Consider the following 24,874-nt stretch of genomic DNA (forward strand, 5'->3'; position numbering starts at 1 on the left):
AACCATTGAGGTAAACCATTGTCTTAAAAAAACAAAACTGATGTCCAGCAAAGCTGCTCTGAGCTCTAGTCTCTCTGCTGTAAGGAGATAAATATGGAGCACATGAAATGAGTCTGAGCGCCCTCTACTGGATAATCAATAGAACTCAGACATGATGTCTAAGTAAAACCAAGTCATAACCCCTGCACTTTATTAGTGAAAAAACACAAGTGTTAAAATCTGCCAACTTTTTGGCCATTAATGACAGTTTCTAAAGGGCTATAATCGGCCAGTTAAGTTGGTCAGCAGATTAATTGGCTAGGCTCAGCTTTATTTTTATATGAGGAAGGTGGATCAGAAACAAGGAGGAGAGAGTGGGGAATGACACATGGAGCCACAGACCAGACTTAAACCTGGGCTGCTTGCATACGGGTGTGCCCTCAAACCTTTAACTTTAATTTATCCATTAATTCTGACATTTCCTTTCCATGTATGTTGACGATTTGTGAAAAAAAAAAAAAAAAAAAAAAAAAAAAGTGAAAGCAGTGACCAAATAGTAAAAAAGCTCTTATTAGTTCTATACCTGTTCAGGATAGCTTATTCACTGTAATTATTCTATTCCATTTGATACCGTGTTAAGCTTTTATCTCTTGTTTTGTTGTAAATGTTTTTAAATCTGTAAAGTGTCCTTGAGTGCTCAGAAAGGCGCTTATAAATAAAATGTATCATTATTATTATTATTATTATTATTATTATTATTATTATACTGTGTGACATAACGACACTCCTTTTTTTCCCTTTTTTCTAAAATTATCAATGTTACATTACATTATTGAACCACTGTTTTCAAGATGATGCAGACACACATGAAACTAGAGTTACAAGTCACCAATGTGTATCATTTTTTCCCTCCTTGGAACAAAGTGAACAGAACCACAGATGTGAAATTCTCATGCTTGCTGGGTTATTTCCGAAATTGATGTGATTTGTTGTGAAATTCAAGAATGTGATCTTTTTACCTTCTTAACATGCATCATGAATTAAACACTGCTTACTGGCTGTGAAGTCATATGTTTTCACTTTATTCTTACGTGAGTAATTATGAAGTGAACAGAGAATAAGAAACAGCTGGCCAGGAAGCAGATTGATGCAACACTGTAATGACTGTGATAACCATGCCGCTTATTTGAAAAAAAAAAAAAAATTCTGTGACTTTGTAGAAGCACTAAACAGTTGTTGAATTATACACTATAAATATACATTTAAATGGATGACTTTTTGAAATGTATTTTTGTCTGCAAAAACACATCTTAAATTAACCATAGCTTCCTTTTAGTTTGAGTCAGGACATTAGGCTTTTAAATGAAGATGAGAAACATTTTGCATTTTTTTAGGTAAATATTTTACCAAATTACACTGAAAATCACTGATCTCTTTGTAGTTTTCTATTGGTGCATCTATAATCAATGTTGGCATCTAAAAACCAATGATAAGTAGCATCCAAGCTTGTATTTGCTCCAACTCCCTCCTATAAACACATGTTCTGATTAGTTTGTTAAAATGAAAATGTAATGTTCTTTTATCAAGTTCTTAAATAATCAAATACAAGTTCAAGTTGAAGCAAAGCTAAGATGACACTGACATGTTGTTGCCATAAATCAATGTTGCTGCACCAGAATAAACAGTGAAAACATTCATAATTTTGTGAAATATCATAGCTAATCATGAAAAAATTATGTTTGTTTTTTAAAGATGACCTTTTATTTCCCTTTGGACTCACTGTGTTTGTGCTTGTCTTTGTTATTTAGTGCTAAAAAACTTTCTGGAGAAAACGACCCTGAAACAGTTTCTCATGGAGATTTCCCAACAGCTTGTTTTGATCAACTTCCTATTGCTAACCAGTCAAGGATTTGGTCCCCTGCTGAGGAAAAATGTCAACAGTTCCTGTGGGGTTTGCGCCGTAGTATGATGAGTCTCTGACCTCGCGAGGGTTAACACGAGCAGCACTGTGTTCCCTCCTCCTGACATTGACTGAGCACGCTCACATACACACACTAAGTTTCTCTGCTGAGGCAAGCACACATCCAAAGAGGAGAGGAGGGACTGTTTGCAGCCCTGAGAGCCAGCTGTCGTCTGCTGAGAGCTGGGTCTTTACACTCCCCGACTCCCCCGTTCTCCTCTGGCCTCATCACTCCATGGGACTCCAGACCTGGCTGCCCAGCGAACCATCTCTGTCCTGTATGGCCTGCCTCGATGTGGAGACCCCTTCCATCTACAGGGGTAAATTCAAATCAGGTGCTTTTATTTCGTACTGTCCAACCAATGTGCATGTTTCTTGTGTAGTTTGATCATTTTTATAAAGTTTTTGAGACATTTTCTGGTGCTGGCAGCAGTGACTGGGGGGGGGGGGGTAGTAGTGACGTAGATGAAGCCCTAACAGGAAATGACAGGGTAACAGTAAAGCTTATCACAATGATTCATGCCAAACATCACTCTAGCTATTGTTTTCTAAAGGAAAATAAATCAAACTTGCTGTTAAAAGAGTCTGAGAGAGGGATTACTGGTGAGTTACTCATCAGTTTATACAGCTGTAAACATGTTTGTGTTGGATCACACAGTTTAAGCTTGAATTCTCACCTGTTATTCAAATGAGCTGATGATTCAAATCTGGGTCATTTAGTACTTTAAATCTTCCTGATAATGTTGGTAAACCTTAAAAAACACAGACTGTACCTAAGTTATTGGTGCATTGCTGCTAGTATAAGGAACCTATAGATGATGGGAACTTATTGCATATTTGATGCATGCCTCTTAATGATGCAACTAGCATTCATTTAAAGATTAGGTATAATTTACATCTAGCCATTACATTATATTTCTTTAAGAAGACTTACAGTACCCTCAAACTTGTATTTTCTTGGAAATACATTTCCTGACCATCCTGAAACCCTTATTGGTCTCTAATTCAATATTCATGATTTGACTAAATATAACTTTAAACCAGCACTGTACAAGCCCGCTAACACAGGCTGAGAGGAAACGCCCACTCATCTGGAAGCTGGCTCATGAGCTTTCTCATCACTTTCAGTCCGCCTTTAACTTAGCTCCTTATGCCATGGGAAAAAAATACACACACATCTGGGATGTGGTTACTGTAATAGCTCTCGTCATACAATTCACGGACAACCTACATCAGCATTTTACCCTTGAAAATCAACTACATCATACTGGGTAGGTATTCTTATAAATGTAGGAGGGATTCAGGAATACGTGTGTAATAGGGTTGTCATGATACTTTAAAATTGCTCCAAATGATACCAATATTTGTTTGCTACCATTACAACTAACTGTAGTAGCCCTAGGAACACAATATTGGGAAATTTCTTGTTTTCAGTTATCAAAAAGTGCAAGAAAACTGATACACGCTTTTTAAACTGCTAAATACATTGTCAGCATTTGGCTTGGAAACAGATGGGTTTGGAAACTTTTGATGAATTCATTCCTCTCCTTGGGATATGTCTGATGAAATCAATACAATTATTTTTAAGGGTTTGAATTTTTTTTTTTTTATCAAGGTTAATCAGATTAATTGTGATTCAAAATCAACAATTAGTGCCATAATTCTTTTTAATGGCATGCTTTATTGTCCCTTTCAATGCACTTTGCGTAAACCACATAAATAATGGTATGGGGCCATTTTTTTTTACTGGCCAGTGAAGGGCAAACTCAATGTTACCCATGTTAATTTCATCGTGGCTTAAACTCTTTCAAAGTAAGTTTAGTTTCATCAAGATGACTAAAATGACACTAAATTGTAATTTAGTTTTTGTTGGACATTCAAAATCCAGGGACAACTGTGGGTAAATCTGTCAAAGCACAACCTATCTTTAGCTCTTCTGCCACTCAGCTGTAGATAACAGAGATCTCAGGTTTTGCAGGGTGCATAGAACCAACTAGCATGATTTTGTACCAAAGTTAGCCAAGATAATAATGTTTGGACTAAAATGTTGCTGAGTTTTCGTCCACTAAAACTAATCTAAAGCTATAAAGAGTACCTCTTACTGTCCATTTGTTTTATTTCAATCCATGACAAGTTCCTTTTTTTATAGTTTAGTTCATGTTATAACCTTTGGTCTACCTAAAAGCAAGTCTATATCCAAACAGGAAGTCAATTACACAAAACATAGACTATATTAAACTATATGACATTTAAAGTATTGGAATTTCAAAATGCTCTAAAAAGGATGTGATTAATCTTAACTACATAAATTCTAATATAGTATGGCTCATTTAGATAATAGAGAATGTAATGTTTAAAACAAGTGTTATAGAGAGTACTGAAGTTTACAAATCTGAAAACTTTACTTTGTAATGATGTGGTTTCCAGGTGTGGAAAGTAATCATGTTTTCTTAAATTACTGTAATGCAGTAGTGTTTTAGGGTACTTGTACTTTTGATATCAGAACTTTTACTTCTACCTTAAGTTTTAACCAGCGTAACTGTACGTTTACTTCAGCACATTACTCTTGTACTTTATCCACCTCTGCTGGCTAAACAGAGGTACATAGTAAGAAAATAATTCCCCATCACATCCATAGACAGCTGTTGATCACAGCAAAAACTGAAGTGGTGATATCTCAGGGTTAAATGCAATTGGTTTTAGCTCTCAAAGTGTAATTAAGTCCATTCTGAGTGAAATGTTCAGTGTTGAGGTTATTTGACCGTGTTAGTTCAACTCTGTAGAGTTAATTAATCTAAGCTCCCTTACTGCACTCTCAAATCTGGGGGGATGTGTGGATGGAGTTCCCCATCATGCCCTTGGGCAGAGTGTTTTGTTGTGTTTGGATGTTGCCTGTTGTACAGTGATCCCTGCTGGGGTTATTGTTGTCATGTTTCTGGTGGATAATTGTTTTTGATGTGAGGTACATTTGCACCATGTGTGAAGTTATCCACTGTGTTAGAGTTCCCACCTGTGACTTTAGGTGCTCCTTAAGAATGCATAGAGCATATTCTTGATTAATATGTATTGCCTTGCTCTTACTGTGTGCTTTGTTCTTACCAGAGGAGACCCAACATGCCACTGTTTTTTAAGAGTTACTGCAGCTCTGTTATACTGTAAAAATACAGAAATATATATCATTTCTTTTAACAGTCAAATGCATCACTCACTATGAACTTTTACTGTGTAAAATGTAAACCAAGGCTGTTGGGGTGATTGCCTCATCTAACACCTACCCAGCGTCAGTCTCTGTTAAAATAATGATGTAGGGATAATCAGTCTTCCTCTGATGATTTTTTTTCTTTGTGGCTCAGAAAGAGGCATCAGTGTTGATGCCTAAATTCCATTTAGGCATCAACACTGATGCCTAAACACTCCATTAAATTCCATTTAAGGCTAATAATCCCTCACAGGAACTTTAAAGAGTGTGATAAACTTTTTACTACTAACTATTTTCATGCCTGCCTGTAACTTAGTATATATATTCTTTGGTCTGGTTTTTGTAAAGGGGCTCCATTTTTCCTATGATGACAGACTGCTTTGAGTACGGGATATATAAAAGTAAAGTCAACATAACCAAGCCTCAGTCCATTTCTAGACTTGTCTCCGATTTTTGTCTGGTCAAAGGGTATCAGTAGCCACACCAAAAAGCTTTTTTGTACTGTCTCCAAAGGGCAAAAAAAAGGTCTAATAAGATTGAAAATAAGGTTCTGATGGGAGACCTCCAGGGATGATTTGCTGAGAACAACATGGTTCTGAGATTAGAGATTACATCAGTGGGCAGGGATTTCAGTCAAGCCCTCTCTCTGTCTTTGTTTCTGCACTACCTCTGTTTATGCTCTGCTGGTGAGCAGGAGAGCGGAGCCAGTTTGCATCACGAGGAGGTGAGCCAGGGTTCAGGGTGAGCACAAGATGACATAAGGTGAGGAGGACCTCGGGCATGAGATGTACCCCTGAAACACTTGAAACCCTAGGGGGCAACTTTCTGAGCTAACTCATCTATCACACTCAATATGTCTTGGTTTTTTTCAAATTCAAAGTGAATACTGAGACCAAGCAGTGCCCATTTTCTACAATCTCCTGGTATGATCTCTTCCAGGCTGACCACCAATCAGGGTTTCTAATGGGAAACACAGCAGGCAGGGCAGGCACACTATGTTCTCCTGGCTGCTCTGAGAGCAGACTCGGCCTCCCACCCTTTGCCTCTGCACTTGTCACTCCTTGTTCCCTTTACCCAGCAGTGGATGCCGGTGAACGTCCCCTCATCTCTTCATGCAAACTCAAGATCCCACCCCCTTAACTACCCCCAAATTTCATGGTTCCCAGGCCTTGTTCTCACAGCTGCCCAGTTTATTTTTGCTAGAGTGAGTCACAGAGGCCTGTTCAGACGCAGCGCCTTTCCCAGGAGAGTCGAGCAGGTCTGTGTTGTGTTTGTGTGTGTGTGTGTTTTAGTGTGTGAGTGGGAGTAGCTGTTTCCCCTGAGCCATTTAGTAAGTTTAGCTGAAGGGGCTTGCTTTACTACAGTGGTGACAGTGTGAGCCAAATGGTCACTGAGAGTCTTGTCTGCTTTTGTAGCTTATATACAAAATATCAGCATTAATTTCAGCAGCTGAAACCTCCTACAAAAGCTTTAATATGAAGTCTTTACTTCCTCTTTTGTGTTGTCTTTTGAATTGCTGGACTCAGCCTATTTGCATCTCATTCAGAGATACTGACTCTCATTTGAAGGCTTTAGCCAGCTACATAGCTCCATTTAAGTGCAAACATTGTAAAACTTTTGGCACCTTGAAAAACCAAGTTAAACCCATACAGGATGTGAATAGGATGTCTGTGGTGGTGGACAGGGTTTATTGTAGGGCCTTTGAGGTAGCGTATTGATTGAGAAATAATAAGTGCTTTGTTTTGTTAAAGTCTGGCGTGTTGGTTCATGGTTGACTCAGTGGACTTGGCTCTGACAGGCAGCTCTGACCTCTGTGTCTCCTCTGCACTCTCACAGTCCTCCAGCTTTGTCTGCAGCAAAGGAGGAATCGGGAGCAACTTGTGGATCAAGGCATCATGCCGCGTGAGTATTCAAATCGCACATTTTTAAAACTCTGAAATTATGGTTTTTAAAAAAGATAAAGGTAAGAGGATTAGGCACCCACAGAGTGAATCCTTATTTTTCTCTCTCAGCATCTTGCATGGGTTTTTTTCTCTCAACAAAAAGTGAATCTGTGTATCAAGATCTGTCTTTTAGGTCTCACTTTCAGTTTTAGCGAGGGGAATAAGGCCTCTGCTTGGCTTTCTTCACCAGAATAAGTCTTGCCAAACAGCGAGAAAAAGAAAAAAGTTTGTCCTGGCAAAAATTTGACCTGTTTTAGACTATGGTGGCACTCTTTATACATATGCAAGTGATTTTATCTTAAAGTCATTTGATGCTATATATCACAGTGCTCTTCAATTTATCCCTGGTGAAAGATTTCATACTCATCATTGTGATCTGTGTAGCTCTGTAGACTGGCCCTTTTTTGGTCAGCGTGGGAAGCATCACAAAGTTTTGTTTATTTAAAGAGCACTCATAGGTAAACTCCCTCCTTACCTGGCTAGTCTTCTATCTATAAACATCTCAGCCTGCAAAACCAGATCTCAAACTGGATCACTGAATAGAGTAAGACTGCGTTTAGTGTTGCTGCACCTATTTTGTGGAGTGACAGCAAAGCTTGTGTCTCTTGTGTCTTATGGTGTTTTCAAAGAGCTAATGTCTGAACTTTTAAAGAAAGGAAATTGCAACTGTTTCAATAGCTGAATGAGACATAGTGTAGGTTTGTAATTATGTATGAAAGATTGTGAGTGTGTTGTAACCGTTTCTGAACTTTATTTGTTCATGTATTTGATAGTATTGCTGCAGGGTACCGCTGATCCCAGTGGGTTCTCCTGTTCAAATAAAGGATAAATAAAACATAATAATAATAAAATAATCTCTATAACTCCTAATAAGCTACAAAAGCAAATGAGACCATCAGGAGCAGAACTGATTATTTCAATGACTTAAACCACTGCTAGCAGGTTAAAATGATCAGCAACATGCTGAGAACGCAGCCTTTATTGACAGATTTCTTGATGAACGAAACATTTTACTAGTTGAAAAAAACAAAAAAAAAAAAAAGATGAGATATTTTCTGTTAGAAACAATATTTGCAGTAACCTTGCAAAGCAGATTTGCTGGACTGTCATTGGACAGATTCATCTTGCAAAGCTCCAATCTGCAATGTTTGTGCCAGACCTCGAAACAGTTTTGGACCAATCAGCATCATTTTATGAGATGGAGCTATTTGCTATTTTGAAAGCTGATAGCAATGACTGCTACTGATGCGGCAGTCCGCTCAGATATAGCTATAATATTGTGGCAGTTTTATCAGAACTAAACCACATTCCTTAATGAAATAAGGAGAAACACTGAAAGCTTCTCTTTGCAGAGATGTTTTTGCGTGTCTCCTAAAAGGTTTGGCATAAATTTTAGCCCCTGTCAAGCTCCGCTTTTCATAAACTACGGCAGCGCTAGCCTGTACAGCTCAGGTTAGTACTGGAGCTGCGCATATCTACAAACTTATTTTGCTCTGATTGGCCCATCATAAATGTGACAGACAAAACATTCATCAAATTACCTTCTGAGAAGTTTTTGAAAAAGTCCCGCCCTTCCCCAAAGCTTTGCATGGGAATTTTCCCAGATGAATGTGAAATATATCCAATGCAATATACACTATGTTGCCAAAAGTATTCGCTCACCTGCCTTTACTCACATAAACTTAAGTGACATCCCATTCTTAATCCATAGGGTTTAATATGACGTCGGTCCACCCTTTGCGGCTATATCAGCTTCAACTCTTCTGGGAAGGCTTTCCACAAGGTTTAGGAGTGTGTTTATGGGAATTTTTGACTGTTCTTCCAGCAGCGCATTTGTGAGGACACACACTGATGGAAAAAGCAGCACCTGTCAGTCAAATCAGCCCACCCTAATCATACCTCATTATTTCTAACTCTTTGCCTTAATTCAGAATGTAGTTTTAAAATAAACACCTTCCTACTGTTTTTACAAGTAAAGACATAAGCGATGATAAAACCAGGCTGTAAAAAGATTTATTTCTGCTATAAAAATTGGTGATTTAATATGACAGCCAATAGGGATTCATAGTTTTTGGAACCAGCCTCAAGTGGACTCTTAAGAGGCTGTTTTTTTCTTTTTGATGCTTCTGAATTGTCTTCATGTTCAACACTGATGGCTGCCTCTTAGTAAGTGTTGGTTCTAAAGAATAAATTAATTCAATAAAGTTGAACAAGTGTTTAATTTGTAGTCTCATAATTGAACTCGTGAATAAAACATATGACTGCAGGATTTAGTATAGGCAGACCATCAAACAGCACTTTACTGCCAAAGCACAAAGACAATCAGCAGCTTCCCATTGAAACCATCAAGTCTTTGATGTGACAGAAGTGGAACAGACTCGGGCCCCCTGCTACATTTAACAAACGATGAGCTAAATCTGGGACAGCATCACGCTGTTATCTGGAAAGGTAGACAAAGACAGGGACAGAGCTCTTCCTATCTGTCCTGTTCTCTCCTGAGACTCCCCCTGCCGTCATGCTTTCAGCTCCTCTCTGGCTCCACACCGGGCCCATGAGTCAGCGACTGAGCCTTCACAGGAGGTCAGTCATCCCCTCTGTGGCCTGCACACAAACCTCCCCAGCCATTCTCTGGTACTCCCACATTTTCAGGCTTATGTGAGTTATGCAGTGAGGTTTAGGTGATGAGCAGGAATGTTTTGTCACACTCCTCCTCCAGCCCGTGTCCTCAAACCAAACAGTGCTGGTCACTGTGGAGTGAGTGGTTGGTGAGACAGACTCTTGTAAGCTGAGGGAGTTTATTCTGTGAGATCAGAGTAAATCTGCACTGAACAATCTCTCTGCTTGAGTCAGTCCTGGTTGACTACAGATCAGAAATGCTACATCAATGCAGAATAAAGAAAAACATGGAGGCATGATGTGCGCATTAATGCACACATTTTCAGAAACGTTTTGAATTTTTTCCACAGCTCTGAAGACACCTGCAACCTTTCATGAGCAGATCCGCAGTCTAGAGAGAGCCAGGGTAAGCCATCAGATAACATCATCATATTTTAGGTTATGACTTCACCAATCTAATTCCCCAAAATGTTGTTGAATTTTCTTTAATTTCTTTCCAGACTGGGAACTTCTTAAAGCACAAACTCTGCAACAGACCTGAGCGTGCCGAGTTAATCCGAATGCACATCCTCCAAGGTAGTCATCCTCCCGTGTGGTCTTATTAGATTATTTATGTGCTTATTCATCTAATCATTCATATGTCCTGTTTGAATCTGTTTTATAAAGTAAGAGCCAGATAAATGTCTGAGGCTGACACAACTTTGTGAGGTCCAGCAGAGGCTGCAGTGAGTCACTCTGACGAAGCTGCTGAGGCTGACCAATGCTGGCCAGATCACAGTTAATGATCCTCTGCGTGTTTCTCAGAGACGCCGGCTGAACCCTCCCTGCAGGCCAAACAGATGAAGCTGAAGAGGGCCAGACTGGCTGATGATCTAAATGAGAAGATTGCACAGCGGCCTGGACCCATGGAGCTGGTGGAGAAGAACATCCTGCCTGTTGACTCAGCAGTGGAGGAGGTCAACGAAGGTACACACTCTTCAGCAGTGTTATAACTTTACTGTCAGGAAGACCTAAACCTTTAACAGTTTGGTTTTGGCCCACATATGTGCAACATTAACGACAACATAGGACTATATCAGGCCCATTTCCAAGTCCTTTTACAGTGCCAATACTCATGTACTACAATTCAAGTCTACAGACTTACGGTCTTAAAATCATCAATACTTTGATACTCTTTCAGTTCCAGAGAATAACATGGTATAGTCACAATTATTTCAAAGATCCATGGGATGGAAGAAACTTTTGTTTTTAGGCAGGTGCTTAAAACAGGAATTAATCCATCAAAAAGATGCAGGGAAACTTCTGCATCCTATATAAATTATGAAAAACAGTAAGCAACACTGGCAATAACTATAATTTTTGATGGATTTATTGTGCATCTTGTACAAATTACAGGGATTATTTGCAATCTTTGGTAATTAAAAACAAGAAATAATTGAATAAAGGTCGCCTAAGATTTCTACTTTTGTTGCTGCAGCATTAAAGCAGTTATCAATGTCCTTTGATACACTAGTATCATATCAAGTATAAATTTCTAAAATCATTCCATACAGACTTGAATGATCCTTTCTTTGTAGCCCGTAAAATATTGAGTACTTTTAATTAAGGGTGGAGGAAAGCAGGAAGAGGAGGGGGACAAGAGAAACAACAAAACAACAAATGAAAGACACATTTATGGCAGTTAAGGTCGTATACTTACCTCCCATTTTGTAGAAAAATTGTATTACTTTATCAGCAGTTAAATTAGCAGTAACAGCTATGATAGCAAACAGAGGTAACAGAAAACAGAACAATGCAGTATTAGTATTAGCAGCTAGGATGTAATGAAACGGAGAGAACTGTTATTGATTAATATAGTAGTAAAGTAGAGCCACTCCTAGATTCAGTTAATCTGCTCAAGTAAGGATTGTAGAAGTGAGGATGATGTTAATAGATAAAACAGTGATCACTGTAATACTAGCATTAGCAGAATGAATGGCAGTGAAGAGAAAGCTGTATATAGGTGATAATAGCAATGCAAGTTGAACTGTTGTAAAATTTACTTAAAGATATGAGATAATTTTAGTTATTATAATAGTAATAATGAGGATAATAGTAATAATTGTTATAATAATAATAATATAATGTATATATATATATATATATATATATATATATATATCTTCACTGTAATGCCAAAATTGCCATGGGCAGACTTTACTGTATGTCTAAATTAGCATTAGTTTAAAACATAAGTTTGAGATATCGTATTTGACAGTTTTACTGAATACTTTGTTTTTGTGGTAAGTTGAACTAATGCTTTTTGTTTGTTTTATAGATAGCAAGACAAATAAGCAACCAGATATTTACAACTTTGATGAGGACGACAGTGACAGCTTTTCACCCAGACAGCCTGACAGCCAGCAATCTCCCAGCTCTGCCTGCACTTCACCAGCAGGGTCTGAGGGAACTGAGACTATGTCTAATTCCTCTCAGATGAACTCTCCCACACCGGTAAACCAGCACTTTGGACAATTTATTAACCATACTGCTAATATAAGAAAACAAACTAGCTCTCTGGATAAGTTATTCAGTGGAGTGGAGCTGTAAGTAATCTTTCTATGAAAATACTAGAAACTGAGAGAATTTTTCAACTTCAAAAAAAACAAAAAAATTCATTTAAGTGAACATTTTGTTCTCATTCAGTTGTTCTCTATGAGTTTCCGCACCTGTTTTTAGTTATGTTAAACCAGTTATGGTGATTATCTGCTCTTACATGGGATGATGCTGAACAGGCGGAGCGGCTTCACTGTTCTTACTGACGGGATCATGTGGATTCTCTCTGTCTCTATTTTTGTTAACAGGCTGCACCAGCTAACTCACAGTCACGATCAGATGTGATCAACGTTGTTTCTACCAATGAGCAACAAGTATTTTCAACTCTTCCAATTAACACAAATGTCCCATCCCTGACACCAGGGCCAATTCTTGTGAAGGTGAGCCTCAGATGGAAGTTTTTATAACTCTGTACTAGACTTTTAAGTCTTTTTGGTTTAAGGTAATATATATTAACCTCCTAGTTTATAACTGGTGTAGAAGCATTTGACCACTATTACTGAACCCTCCATCCCTGTGATTTGACTTCCTCACTCTGCTCTTTTCTTTGAAAATATGTTAAATTATGTGATTTCACAGGACACAGAGTCTGTGATTTTTCACACTGAAAGTGACATCATTTGAAAGACAAACTGAGTGTCTGTAAAAAGTTAAACTATTGTTTTTGAATTCATGCTTTAAATATTGCAAGTCAAAAATCAAAGCACTGTTAAAAAAGTAAAGTGCTGATATCTTCTTCCACTTATCCTCTGGGAATAAGATGAACCCTCCCTTCCCTGGAAAATGAAAAAAGAGGAATGAGTTTGACAAATTGAAGGGTGTGTGCTTGCTTCTCTGAGTTTTGGTTTCTAGTTTCATCGCTAGAACCCGCAGCTCTTATGCCAAGTCGTTTTCATGTGTATCCTGTAACTGCAGGTGTTAAAACACTAAGGCTCCCATTTCCACTACCTGTTTCCTTATCCTGTAGTTCTCATCAGGTGTCAGAACAGTACTCCACCTTAATGCTTCAAGCTTTCAAGAGCCAGTACCCATGCCAAGTCCGATCTGTTGGTACTGGCAGTGCTGACTGTATTCCTGATACACTGGACTGGGATCATACACAGAGATCAAATATCATCCAGATGGTCTGCTCTGGTTTTACATTACATACATTTTTATGTGTTGTGTTCTGCAGCAAAGCCTGCCCAAGCTGCCCAGTGAGAAGAGCCGCAGTAAGAGGAGCAAAGAGACCAAACCCCGGGTGAAAAAGTTAAAATACCATCAGTACATTCCCCCTGACCAGAAGCAGGAGCTCAACGAAGTGCCAATGGACTCAGCCTATGCTCGCCTTCTGCAGCAGCAGCAGCAGTTTCTGCAGCTCCAGATCTTAAGCCAGCAACAGCAGCAGTACAACTACCAAACTGTCCCTCCTGCAACACCAAAGTATGTCTCTGTTTAGCTACAAAAAACACATTTTACACAACAAGAGATAGGATTAATTCTCAACAAACCATTGACCACTGGCTGACAAATTTGTGCTATTTTTTTCTGTAAAGCTTAGATTATGAAACAGACTAACAATAATAGAGAAGTAGTTAGAGTATTTAGTTAAGTAGTTAGAATAGTTCTCATTAAGTCAAAATCAGAAATTAATCTCTAAAGACATTTTATATAGAAGTAACTAAAAGATGGAAAAAATGTTCAATGTCAATCTATGTTTGTCTGAATGGTGGAATAAGACTGATAAAAAAGTTTTCCATCACTTTAAAGTTCAGGTTTTTGGCAGGAAGGGCAAGACACACTGGGATTCTTAGCATAATGTCCAATAAAGGGGCCGGATGAACCCTGCATTTTCAGGTTGTAGCAACTTTTGACAGTGAATTTCCCTCATGCTTTCATGCTTTTTTCACCACTTAAATGGCCAGTGGATTAATAACACATTCTCCTATTGTAGAAAAACTTAAAAAGAATATTTTTTTACAGACTTCAGAGATGTAGACAAGCAAACAAGACCAACACCATAAAGGCTGACTTTTACTGTTGACTGTATTTTTAGTTCCTGGAACTGCTAGTGCAGGTTCAATACAGGACAGTGTGATTAAAGGGCTATTTCTCTATTTTTGAAAGACCTGTGGCCATGGAAGTGATTAGAACACCTGATTTCAATTGTTTAAATGGGTGAGTGAATACTTTTGGCAATATAGACTATGTGATAACAGGTTGTAATCATTAGTTTTAAAGGTCAATAGATGAGTTTGAATTTTACATTGTGAGTCTAAAAGGTCAAAATATGGGATTAAATGTCAAATTAGCAGTTGAAAAGGTCAAAACCTGAGATAAAATTCAAGATCATGAATTTAAAAGGTCAAAACATGACTTAAAATTTGAAGCAATACATTTGAAAATTAAATATGAAATTTGAGCATAGCAGACAGGTACAATTTTTAAGGTCAAAATTGGCCCAAAAACAATGCTGGCCCAATCATACGCTATTTTGAAAATTTTGAAGCATTTTATCTTCCACTCAGAAAGCTACTGTGTTTGGCATTATTTTGCAATGCAAGCTTTGGATGCCGGCTAGGTGCTCTTCTGCCTCAGCGTGTCTGAACAGGGGTTTGGGTTCTCAGGCTTTGTCAGAGGAAACAACATCACAATAATCCATCCAGCTAAGTTTTTTACTCACAGCTGAGGCAATGTTTCTATGTGTTGTACAGACCGTACCTTGTCTAGCCATTAGAAGAAGAAAGCGAAAGCCATAAACTTACCTGGATGAAGGCTTTTCTGGACAGTTAGTTTCTAGCTAAAGGTTTGTAAAACACTGGCATTCAGTAAAGCAGAAAACTCTGGATGGAGAGAGATGCAAGCTGCAGGCGTCTGGGAGCCACTATTCTGAATTAGAAATGTCCTGAAGCGTTGTAAGTCAGTCCCACTCATGGCAACAGTAGCTCTTGTGGAAATGGCTTCATATAGTTTCCACATCTATGCCAGCAGTTAAGTCAGGATCTCTCCTGCTGACAAATCTCTACAAGTGTTTCTCCTTCCTCTGTCTTTGTGCTAAGTCTCCCCTGTTTTGCAAAAAGATTCTTAAAAAGTGACCCAGTGATGCTGTTAAATGAAGCAGGATGAGATTACTTTGTAAAAAAAAAAAAAAATAAATCACTTGACAGATGCAGGTAAAAATCAGCAGAGATAAGAAGTACCATTTTTTCCATATGGGGCACCAAAATCAATAGAAACTGACAGGTCCTCACAGCAGCTTTAACATATAGTACTATACAGTAATTCTTTAATTTCTGTAAAATTATTTGCTCATAGTTTTTCTTGTCTTCAGAACAATGAAACTGCACTTGTCCATTAAACAGGCTCTCTGATTCTGATTGACACTACTCTCAATGAAAAATGTTGCATAGTTTTAGAAATATGTTTTATTATTTGATGGCAACAGACTCAACTACAGCCACTTTTTGTCTTGAATATTTTGTAATCCCCTGCCCACGGCTTCCTGCTCAGAGGCGTTTGATTATGAAAAATGAATAACATTTTCCTCTAAACTTTAAATCTCCCTTTTTAATCTGTACTCCCTGTTTCCTCCCATTTTTTGTACAGACCAGCGACTGAAGTGCAATCCAGCTGCTCCAGTGTTGCTCTGAGTGGAAACTCTGCGTCGACTTCTGTGCAGCCTCGGCACAATCAGACCAACCACAGGCCAGATCATTTACCCGCTAATCTGGATGAGATGAAGGTGACTTGTTGGTGCCTGGCACACTGCCACCTTATGTACTTCATACATGCAGCAGAGGACAAAAACTTCACTTTGAGACATTATTTATACCCTAATGTCTTGTCTTTGCAGGTCGCTGAACTGAAAATGGAATTAAAGCTCAGATCATTGCCCGTATCCGGCCCTAAAACAGATCTGATCGAGAGGTTAAAGCTGTTTCAGGAGAACTCTAACATCCAGACTGCTGCTGCCAGTGAGACAATCCCAGCTGCCTGCCAGTCTGAAATCACAAAATTAACCCCGCCCGTGTCCCCTATTGCCTCCAAGGTGTCTAGTCTGGGCATCGAAGACTGTAACGTGGCAGAGAGCCCTATAAAGATATCAGAGAGTGCATCTCCACGTACAAACTCCCCCCAGAAAGCTCCACTAGAGGAGCGTCTCCCTGAGACTGGATCCTATAGTAAGGACTCTGAGAAGGACAAACGTCTTCATGAGAAAGAGCGTCAGATTGAGGAGCTGATGAGAAGGCTGGAGCAGGAGCAGAAGCTGGTAGAGGAGCTGAAGATGCTGCTGGAGGTGGAGAAGAGGAGTCAGCAGGGAGATTCTCCTCAGCTCAGCCCTCTCACATCCATCCAAGTCAAAGAAGAAAACATGAACTCGTCAGACTGCTGCAGTCCTTCTGGTCTGCCAGTCATGATCAAACAGGAGGAGGCTGCAGATCAGAGCCAGTTAGCTCCACAAAACCAGTTCATCATCAGCCACCAGACTAAAATCCTGCTGCCAGTTAAGACTGAAGCTCAGATCCTTTTGCCTGCATCTTTTCCTGCCAACAGCATTAAATTACACACTACTGTTAGCAGCGCAGCCACAGGCCTCCTCCAGACCTCTGGACAGACGCCACAGAAAACAGAGGCCTCAGCAGCGCTACAACAATGCAGGACTCAGAGTGAGCCACTGACAAAGGTATGAAAACAGCAATGACTGCACATGCTGCCACAGCCATTGTATTACTCAGGCATTACAATCAGCACTAGTAGTCACAGTCTCCTTTTAAATATGCAGGCTTGACATGTTTGTTATCATCCAAGTGATCACAAATGAAAACATTAATGCTGTTTTAGGTGCAGTGATTTCAGATTACATGGTTCAGTATTTTAGAAGGTCCTCACTAGCTGCACATTTGATGTCTTTTCTTGGGCTGATATATTGCTTTGCCACTGTGATAAAATGCTTATGTTCAGTGTACCAAAAGAAAGCACTTGGATCACTGATGAAGATGAGTAGCAGTTTCTTTACAGCGTCTGTTGTCCCTTCCCTGTAGAAACCAGGAAGAAAAAAGCTACAGAAACCTCAATACATAGCACTGCAAACAGTAATAGTACATGCTGGTTGACAGTATAATATGCAACTTTCAATCTGGAGATGTCTTACCAGTTTCTCATTCCAAAACAAAACTCCCTCAGTGCTATGCCTCTGCTTTGCCCTCATCCCTGCCCCCCAGAGTTCCAACTGAGTGCAGCCAACTGCAAAACTATGCAAGCAAGAAACGACTGGTTCTTATTTCTATGAAGTATTACAGACCAAATAAATGTTTTCTCCAAATGGAAAGATGGAAACATAAACAAGCTGAAGAAGTAATGTCCCATCAGTATGAACACAGAGCTGAGAACAGCAAACTTAAAGAAAAGTCAGACTTCACTTTTTTTAGAAAGTCATTACTTGATAACACGTTTAGTTAGGATACTTTTTATGTCTACCATGTTGTTTGAACTCATTCATATATGAGAAAGTGATGAATCTGATGAAACTTAACAAAAGCAACCAAACAAATGAAGCAGCACAGTCTAATAATGTGTTCCATTTACCTCGGAAGTCAGATGTGGGAACTGGGAATGGCGTCACATTCTTCTAAAAAACGGATTTCTCAGTTGTTTGCATTCTATTTGTCAAAACCACGACAAGCTGTTTAATCATATTAAACTTCTGTTTAGGGTTAAGGTAGGGGTTAAGGTAACGTCCAGGATACCAAAAGTTAAAAGTTAAAAACCTGGCCAGTAAAACCTAACAACAAAATGTTAAATCAGTGTAAACAGTCTGCTTACAGGAAAAAAAGCCTGTCCTCCATGAAAAGATTCTGAAAGCTAAACTTTGCAATACCGCTGCAAATCTTGGGGCAGTGTTGAGCAATGCGGCCAACAGTTCAACCCAGAGTAGCAAAGACAATGAAGAAGAAACATTTGAAAGAACTTAATTGAGTCTCTGAGGAAATATAAAGGAATATTGAGTGAGTTATTTAAAAAAAAGACAAACAGCTACAAGAGCACAACTGAGCATGGATCATTCAGTCTATGGGATGAAGGACTAGCATTAAAGGAGCTCTGTGAGAGAAGGCGACTTCTAGTGGATTAGTTTTTCAATTTCTGCTCTAACATACTGTAGTTGACGCACGTCAGTATGAGAGCAATGACGGTTGTCAATTTCAGAGCAGATATATTTTCATGCATGCAGAGAGCAGAAAAAAGCCTTAACTCAGCAAGCGTAGTTTACGTAGCTGTTAGCTGCAAAGGCTACGTGGATAACAAAGCTACATATATACATTATCTACATAGCTAAGGTAGTTTAGCTACGTTTGCCAAAACTCATGATGCTAAAGCTAACTTAGCAAAAGATAACAGAGCTAGGTTGTTAACATAGCTACATAGTCAATGTAGCTAAAGCAGCTAAAGTTAAGCCCACAAAGCAGCTTTGTTAGTTGCATAGATATGTCATCTACGTATCTAAGATAGCTTTAACTCAGTTTGCTAAAGCTCACATTGCTTCAGCTAACTTAGCTACACTCTTATGTAGTAACGTAGCTAGCGTAGCTATGTTAGCTTTAGTGTCAGCTAAAGCTAACGCTAAAGCTAACAAAGCTAAAGCGAGCCACTGTTCATGTGACTACTTCTAGAAAGGGTCTACACATAATTTAGTCTCAGGTAAGACCTCTGACCTTTTTTTTTCTTTTCTTGTTTTATTTGTGAAATGTTGGTTAGTCTGTAATGTTTGCAATGTAGTTATTTCATGAATGTCGCTGCTTTTTTAATCCAAAACCAGAACTACATTGTACAGGAAAAATTACGGCATCATCTTTCTGAGATGTATGGCATCTCAGATGAACGGTCTGCAGCCAGACCTCTCTTGGACTGTTTTCACTGAAATATAAAGTCTCTTTTGCCATGGGGTCTCAGCTGAGACTACAGACCACAAAAAGCAGAAATTGTATCAGACAATAAATTATCAGTGTCAAGTAATTTGTTATGTGCAGTGCTTAACAAATTTATTAGACCACCACCCAAAGTAAGGTTTATGCCACAGCTGCCCTAAATTAACAGCACTGGTAATTACCAAAATCATTTTTTTATGTTTCTGCAACGGTTAATACACCAATATGTAGAAGCTTTTTAACCCAAATGATATTTTTAATGCTAAATATAATTATTTTTGTTATCCATGAATTTTCAATTTTACTGATTCATAAAAAAAACTGAAAAAAATAGTAAAGCACATTATTATGTCTTGATTAAAATGTGAAATTATAGTTATTTACTTGTATCCCTGAGCAGAAAAATGAGTTTAAGTGGTTGAATGTTATGCTTGATTTATTTCTGACTTCTCAGAGAAGCCCAGTGAGTCAGCTCAAATTTGGGTATAAGAAGGTGAATTCAGTTTGAAATTCCCCATTCCTGTTCAAAAAATGGTAAAACGTTTTTAGTTGTAGGTTTTAGTTTTAAACAAGTTTTTGAAAGATTTCTAAAATATTTATGTTTTCTCATTTTATGACAGGTGGTCTAATAAATTGGTTAAGCACTGTATATACTAGTCAACTAACCCTTAGTCCTGGTTTTTAAATTCTGTCACGTCATAAATGTATTAGTTTAAGGTGACTCTGTATTTTGGTGCTGATGAAGCAGTTCAATTGTTATTATGTAGAAAAGAAAAGGAGCTTGTTATTGAAAGGAAAATATGGGAAAAAGGAAATAGGGGAACAGGAAGGGTTAGATATTTGTTAACACAACATGCAGATGACTCCTGACTTGTCCACTGAGCTGTCTGTTGTTTGTTAAAGTGAAATTAGACATTAAGGTGCAGGGGTGAACTCATCATTGTGACTGCAGGGAGACAACACCTAAAGTGTGGAAAGGGACAATCAAGCATGCGATTATATCGATGAATAAATAATGCACTATTTATGGACCATAACAGCAATGAATGCTGACAGCCCTTATACCAAACTATTTACAAAAATATTAAAGATAAGGTAGAAAATTATACTTTTATTTATTAGAAAGTGTTAAGTGTATTTCAGCGATGGCTCTTTAACAATGTATCTTGTTTTTCAATTTGATGTTGCTGACTGTTGTGCTTTCATCTCTAAAAGTCTTCCCCAATCAGCCATACCACTGTGACCATGCAGCAGACAAAATCCTCAAACCTTGTGTCAAAGTGTAAAGACCCACCCCGCTACGAGGATGCAGTGAAACAGACACGCAGCATGCAAACTGCTATTCAGGTACAGCACAAATGAGCAGTTTAAAACAGTATACTTGTTAGATTGTTAACTTGTTCAAACACTGATTTTTACTTTTTATTTCTCTGTAGGGTCCCACTGCAGCCAGCCAGCAGATGGACGATCTGTTTGATGTTCTGATAGAGAGTGGAGGTGAGAAATGAAGAAGATATTCTGTTATTGGGGTACAAAGTGACTTCTTATCTTAAAGCTCTTACACTTTGTTTTCTGTACTTCTTGTTTCAGAGATCTCCCCCTTCACCAGACAGGACCCTCCCATCCTGGGCAAGCCTCTCCCTGTTACAGCCAGTGTCACCACCCTTCCCATCAACACGGTTCTGTCCCGCCCTCCACCTTTGGTCCAAGTGGCCCAGCTACCTACGTCACCTCTCAACCCCTCCACCAACTTGGCAGCCCTGGTCTCTGACCCCCAGCTGGAAACCCTCCTGGACAGCTATCACACTGAACCACAAACACTGAAGCTGATAGAGGAGCTGCACTCACCTGTGGTTGCCATGGAGGTGGACTTGAATGAAAGCACCAACATGGACAATATGGATTGGCTGGATCTTACATTATCCGTGCCAGGAGGCGGGGTCAACCCTTTGGACATGTCGACACCTGCGGGTGTCTTCTCCTCTGACTTCCTGAACTCACATGAACTGCACTTGAACTGGGACTGAGTGCTATCAAGGTGAATTCATCCACCTAGCTGATCATTTCATACTGAAAAAAACTTTTTTATATAATGATGCCTGCTTTGGGACATCTTTTTTTTGCTTTCAAACCATCAGTAATCTAGTTCAACCGTGCAAGTAAAGAAGATGTTGCATTGCCTTCTTTGTGGTCCTTGCGTCCTCTTCTGTCTAAGAGTCTGACATAGAGAAGAAAGCAGCTCTAATGCCAGTCCTAAGTTATGTTTTATATCTCTTATGGCTCTATTTTTTTTTTTTTAGTTTGTCATCCTATCCTAATGAATGTACTGGATTCTTTTAATAAACAAAGAAGACCAGGGAGATGTCCGCGTCCTGGTGAAAGAGCAAATGGACAAACACTGTGGGAGCTGTTTTATAGTTCACTCAGCGTGTGTTTTGGTGGATTATCACATTCAAAGCAGACTGTGAAACAGAACTGCTTAATGTTTTGGAGAGTACCAGGGCTTGACATTAGCACCGGCAAACCAGCCAATGCAGGTGGATTTCAGCCATGGCAGGTAGTGCAGTGACTCCCACTAGCTTTGCACATAACCAGTTTTGCACATAAATGCCCGCCCCCCCAAATAAAAGTGAAGTGCATTTGTCTGTTTTCACCATGGTGAATGAGGAAAAAAACACTTCAAAGTTGTACATTTACATTTCAGAAGATTGCAGGGCTAGTTAAAGGGAGTTTTAGCATGTTACAGTCAACCTTAATTGTACTGACTTTGTTTCCAACAAGAAAATTGTGGCTTGGAAAAATTCTGAATGTTTAACATTGGAAAACTACTGGCCACAGCGGCTGATAAGCAAGAAAAAGTTAATGTCAGGTCCTGGAGAGTAATATATAAATTGACTTGTAGCCAAGTATCAATGGACCACAAACTGTGGCCTTGCAGGCAAGACTAAACCAAAGATAAATTCATAATGTTCTGTCATCGCTTAACAACATCTCTTAACATGTACAGATCAACCATATCTTTGTCATGAATCAGATCTGTACATTGTGCAAAGTGCACAGCACATTTGTGTTAACAGCGCAGTTCAACAAGTTACAAGAGTCAATAGCCCTACTTCTCCAGGACTATGTTAATGAATCCAAAAAATATATATTTAGAACATCAACTGCTTTAAATTGTTCTTATTTATCATCTCATTGTACTTGTTCCACTCAGAGAAGTGTGCACAGTATTTCTTGAAGTAAACAATAAACTACACCACATTCAATGTCTTATTTTGCCCTTACTCAAAACACAAGTGAACAATAGGAAAAAACGGGCTGTCAAATTACACTTACTTATCAAACGACAGGAACAAAAAGGGCAAAACACAAAGTTGGAGTCTATGACCACAATATTCCATCATTAAAAAACACTTTGCCATTATTTCATTTACTCTAAATTTTTTAATACATTTTCCTAATTGTAGTTGATTCGTACAGCCCGTCGAATCTTTCAATAAACAGAACAAAAATAAATGGCTATGTCAAAGTAACCCTTATGCCATGAATAAGAATTAGTAGACTGACTCTATAGGGTTTAAAATGATTGAAATTGAATGATCACAGTCTCTGTTCAACAGAACAAAAGCAAAGAGGCCCATCAGTGTTAGCAGCCGTCATATCTGTTGGCTTGCATTACAGTGCCATCTGCTGGAATCATTTTAATCTAACCAGCATGTTTGATTTTTTTTTTTTTTCCTCAAATGGCAAAAGTTGACTTCTGGCATTCATATCCTAAACAGCTTCACTGATCTACAACTGAATCTACTAAAAAATCTGAATGTCATTCACATCATTGCTTCATCTAAAATAACCTCTGTGCTGTCATCAGTTTGACTCCGCCGTTGCCTTTAATTTAAATCCTTAAATTAAGTTTTACTTGTTTTTTCTTTAATCATTTAAGGCATTTTCTTTGTTTCCTTTGTTTTCCTATGCTGTCTTTTTTTTCCCTCTTACTTTCATTCTCATTTTCTCTCCTAATGCAGGCCTCTTTATGCTCATCCATCATGTAATCTCTCTTCTTCCTTCCAGATCAGGGGTTCTCAACTGGTTGAGTCACGGGACCCACTATCAATTCCTCAAGGAGAACTGTGACCCAAATCTTGGGGAATTTTTTGGTCAATCAGATGTATTCAATAAAAATAGTACAGCCTGGGCCTAAGATAGTACAAAAAGTGTAAAAAAAATGAAATAGGACAAAGCATGCATGTTTTAAAGAGTCTCATAGACAATTTTGCGCAGTTTTTTTCCCAGGCACACATCTATGACCCACTGAAAAGGGCTTTGCAACCCACTTTTGGGTCTTGTTCCACCAGTTGAGAACCACTGTTCCAGATATTATAGATATGCATCTTCTCACTGCTGTAGGTTCAGTGTCATCTCTTGCTTCTCTCTACTTCCCCATACTATAATTTACCCGTTTGTTCTTTTCTCCCTAAACAACACATCTGAAATATTTATCCTTTCTTTGTTACTTATCCTGAAGTTTCTACATGATCATCCTTAACTCTTGATTTGGATAAGGAAAGCTGGATTTGTATGGGGTACAAATGAGGAAATATGTGATATTGAGCTGTAAAATATTATGTACTTGACTGGTACATCATATGTTTTTGTATGCTTTGTATAAAATTTTCCTTATTTTAATACAGAAATTATTTGGCACTGCACAGCTGAACTTTGGCAATCCTCTGTATACTATTGAGTCTTCAGTGCCTGTCACTATAAACTATATTTTTAAAGGCTTTATTGTTGAAGATTTTTTTTTACATTGATCAAATCTTTCTTGATAACAAACTGCATTTATACATGATTTTGACTTATGGTGATGTTAATGCCTCTTCATGACCTACAGAAGCAAACAAGACCAACAATGACAAGACTGGGTATTTCTATATGCACCTCCACCATTTGAAACCAGACAGTGACTACATAAAGGGTGCGACAAACTTTTTGTCATAAATGATACATTTTACTGTTGAAATTTGTCTTGTACTTACACATGTAAAGGATAAAATCAATTAAGAGATAAGATTCGCTGTTGCTTTGTCAGCATAGTCTCAACACACAGCACAGAACAAATGTACTACACAGAGAAATTATATTTAACGCGTATTTCCAAACCTTGCCCTGTTAGCCTATAATAATAAACATAGATTTCTGAACAATGTACACAATGATGCAACATTCATTATCATAAAACCTGCTTACATTAGTATCATTATACCACTAGACATGTCATAAATGGAGTTAAAAAGAAATGAACCAAAGACTGGTACTGCCATATATATACAGATCTTTTCATTCAAGTCAGTTTAAGATCAACTTCCATATAGAGATATCATCTAATACATATTTACATAACGCACAGTCTACACCGCGTTCCAAAATACTATGCAAATTATATTTTTCTCTTATTTTTGTAAATATCAATGCAGATGACAGTCAGAATCAAGGTTATAATAGTTTTGGATTTTTCATTAGTTTTTATTTCTATTTCGTTTTCACTTTCTGTGTTTGATTTCAGTTTAGTTTTTATTAGTTTTGACTGCTGGTTTGTTAGTTTAGTTTGGTTTTTATTTTGCAAAAATGCTTCGTTTCAGTTTAGTTTTTATTGGTTTTAGTGTTAGTTTGAGTTTTT

At 38.3% G+C, this 24,874-nt stretch overlaps 1 protein-coding gene across 3 annotated transcripts; it reads left to right on the forward strand.

Moving 5' to 3' along the window:
* Nucleotides 1–2,023: 2,023 nt before the first annotated feature.
* On the forward strand, nucleotides 2,024–23,705 carry mrtfbb (myocardin related transcription factor Bb). 3 transcript variants are annotated; one of them, XM_041817161.1, is made up of 13 exons: nucleotides 2,024–2,274; nucleotides 6,975–7,040; nucleotides 10,048–10,103; nucleotides 10,198–10,273; nucleotides 10,502–10,663; nucleotides 12,015–12,190; nucleotides 12,541–12,672; nucleotides 13,467–13,714; nucleotides 15,878–16,013; nucleotides 16,125–16,955; nucleotides 20,410–20,541; nucleotides 20,631–20,691; nucleotides 20,785–23,705. In XM_041817161.1, exons 1-13 carry the CDS (start codon nucleotides 2,175–2,177, stop codon nucleotides 21,219–21,221), a joined length of 2,613 nt encoding a protein of 870 aa, XP_041673095.1. In that variant the 5' UTR covers nucleotides 2,024–2,174; the 3' UTR covers nucleotides 21,222–23,705. The 3 variants fall into 3 exon arrangements, with proteins under 3 accessions (XP_041673095.1, XP_041673096.1, XP_041673097.1); XM_041817162.1 differs by having other exon boundaries at nucleotides 2,024–2,259; XM_041817163.1 differs by lacking the exon at nucleotides 2,024–2,274 and adding an exon at nucleotides 2,352–3,210.
* The last annotated feature ends 1,169 nt before the right edge of the window (nucleotides 23,706–24,874 follow it).

Source organism: Cheilinus undulatus, linkage group 21, assembly GCF_018320785.1.
Source record: "Cheilinus undulatus linkage group 21, ASM1832078v1, whole genome shotgun sequence".
NCBI lineage: Eukaryota > Metazoa > Chordata > Actinopteri > Labriformes > Labridae > Cheilinus > Cheilinus undulatus.

Coding starts and splice junctions, on each gene's coding strand:
- mrtfbb (XM_041817161.1), top strand. CDS start 2,175: ATGGGACTCCAGACCTGGCTGCCCAGCGAACCATCTCTGTCCTGTATG. Junction 12,673..13,466: donor CAGGGCCAATTCTTGTGAAG/GTGAGCCTCAGA, acceptor TGTGTTCTGCAG/CAAAGCCTGCCCAAGCTGCC. Junction 20,542..20,630: donor GCATGCAAACTGCTATTCAG/GTACAGCACAAA, acceptor ATTTCTCTGTAG/GGTCCCACTGCAGCCAGCCA.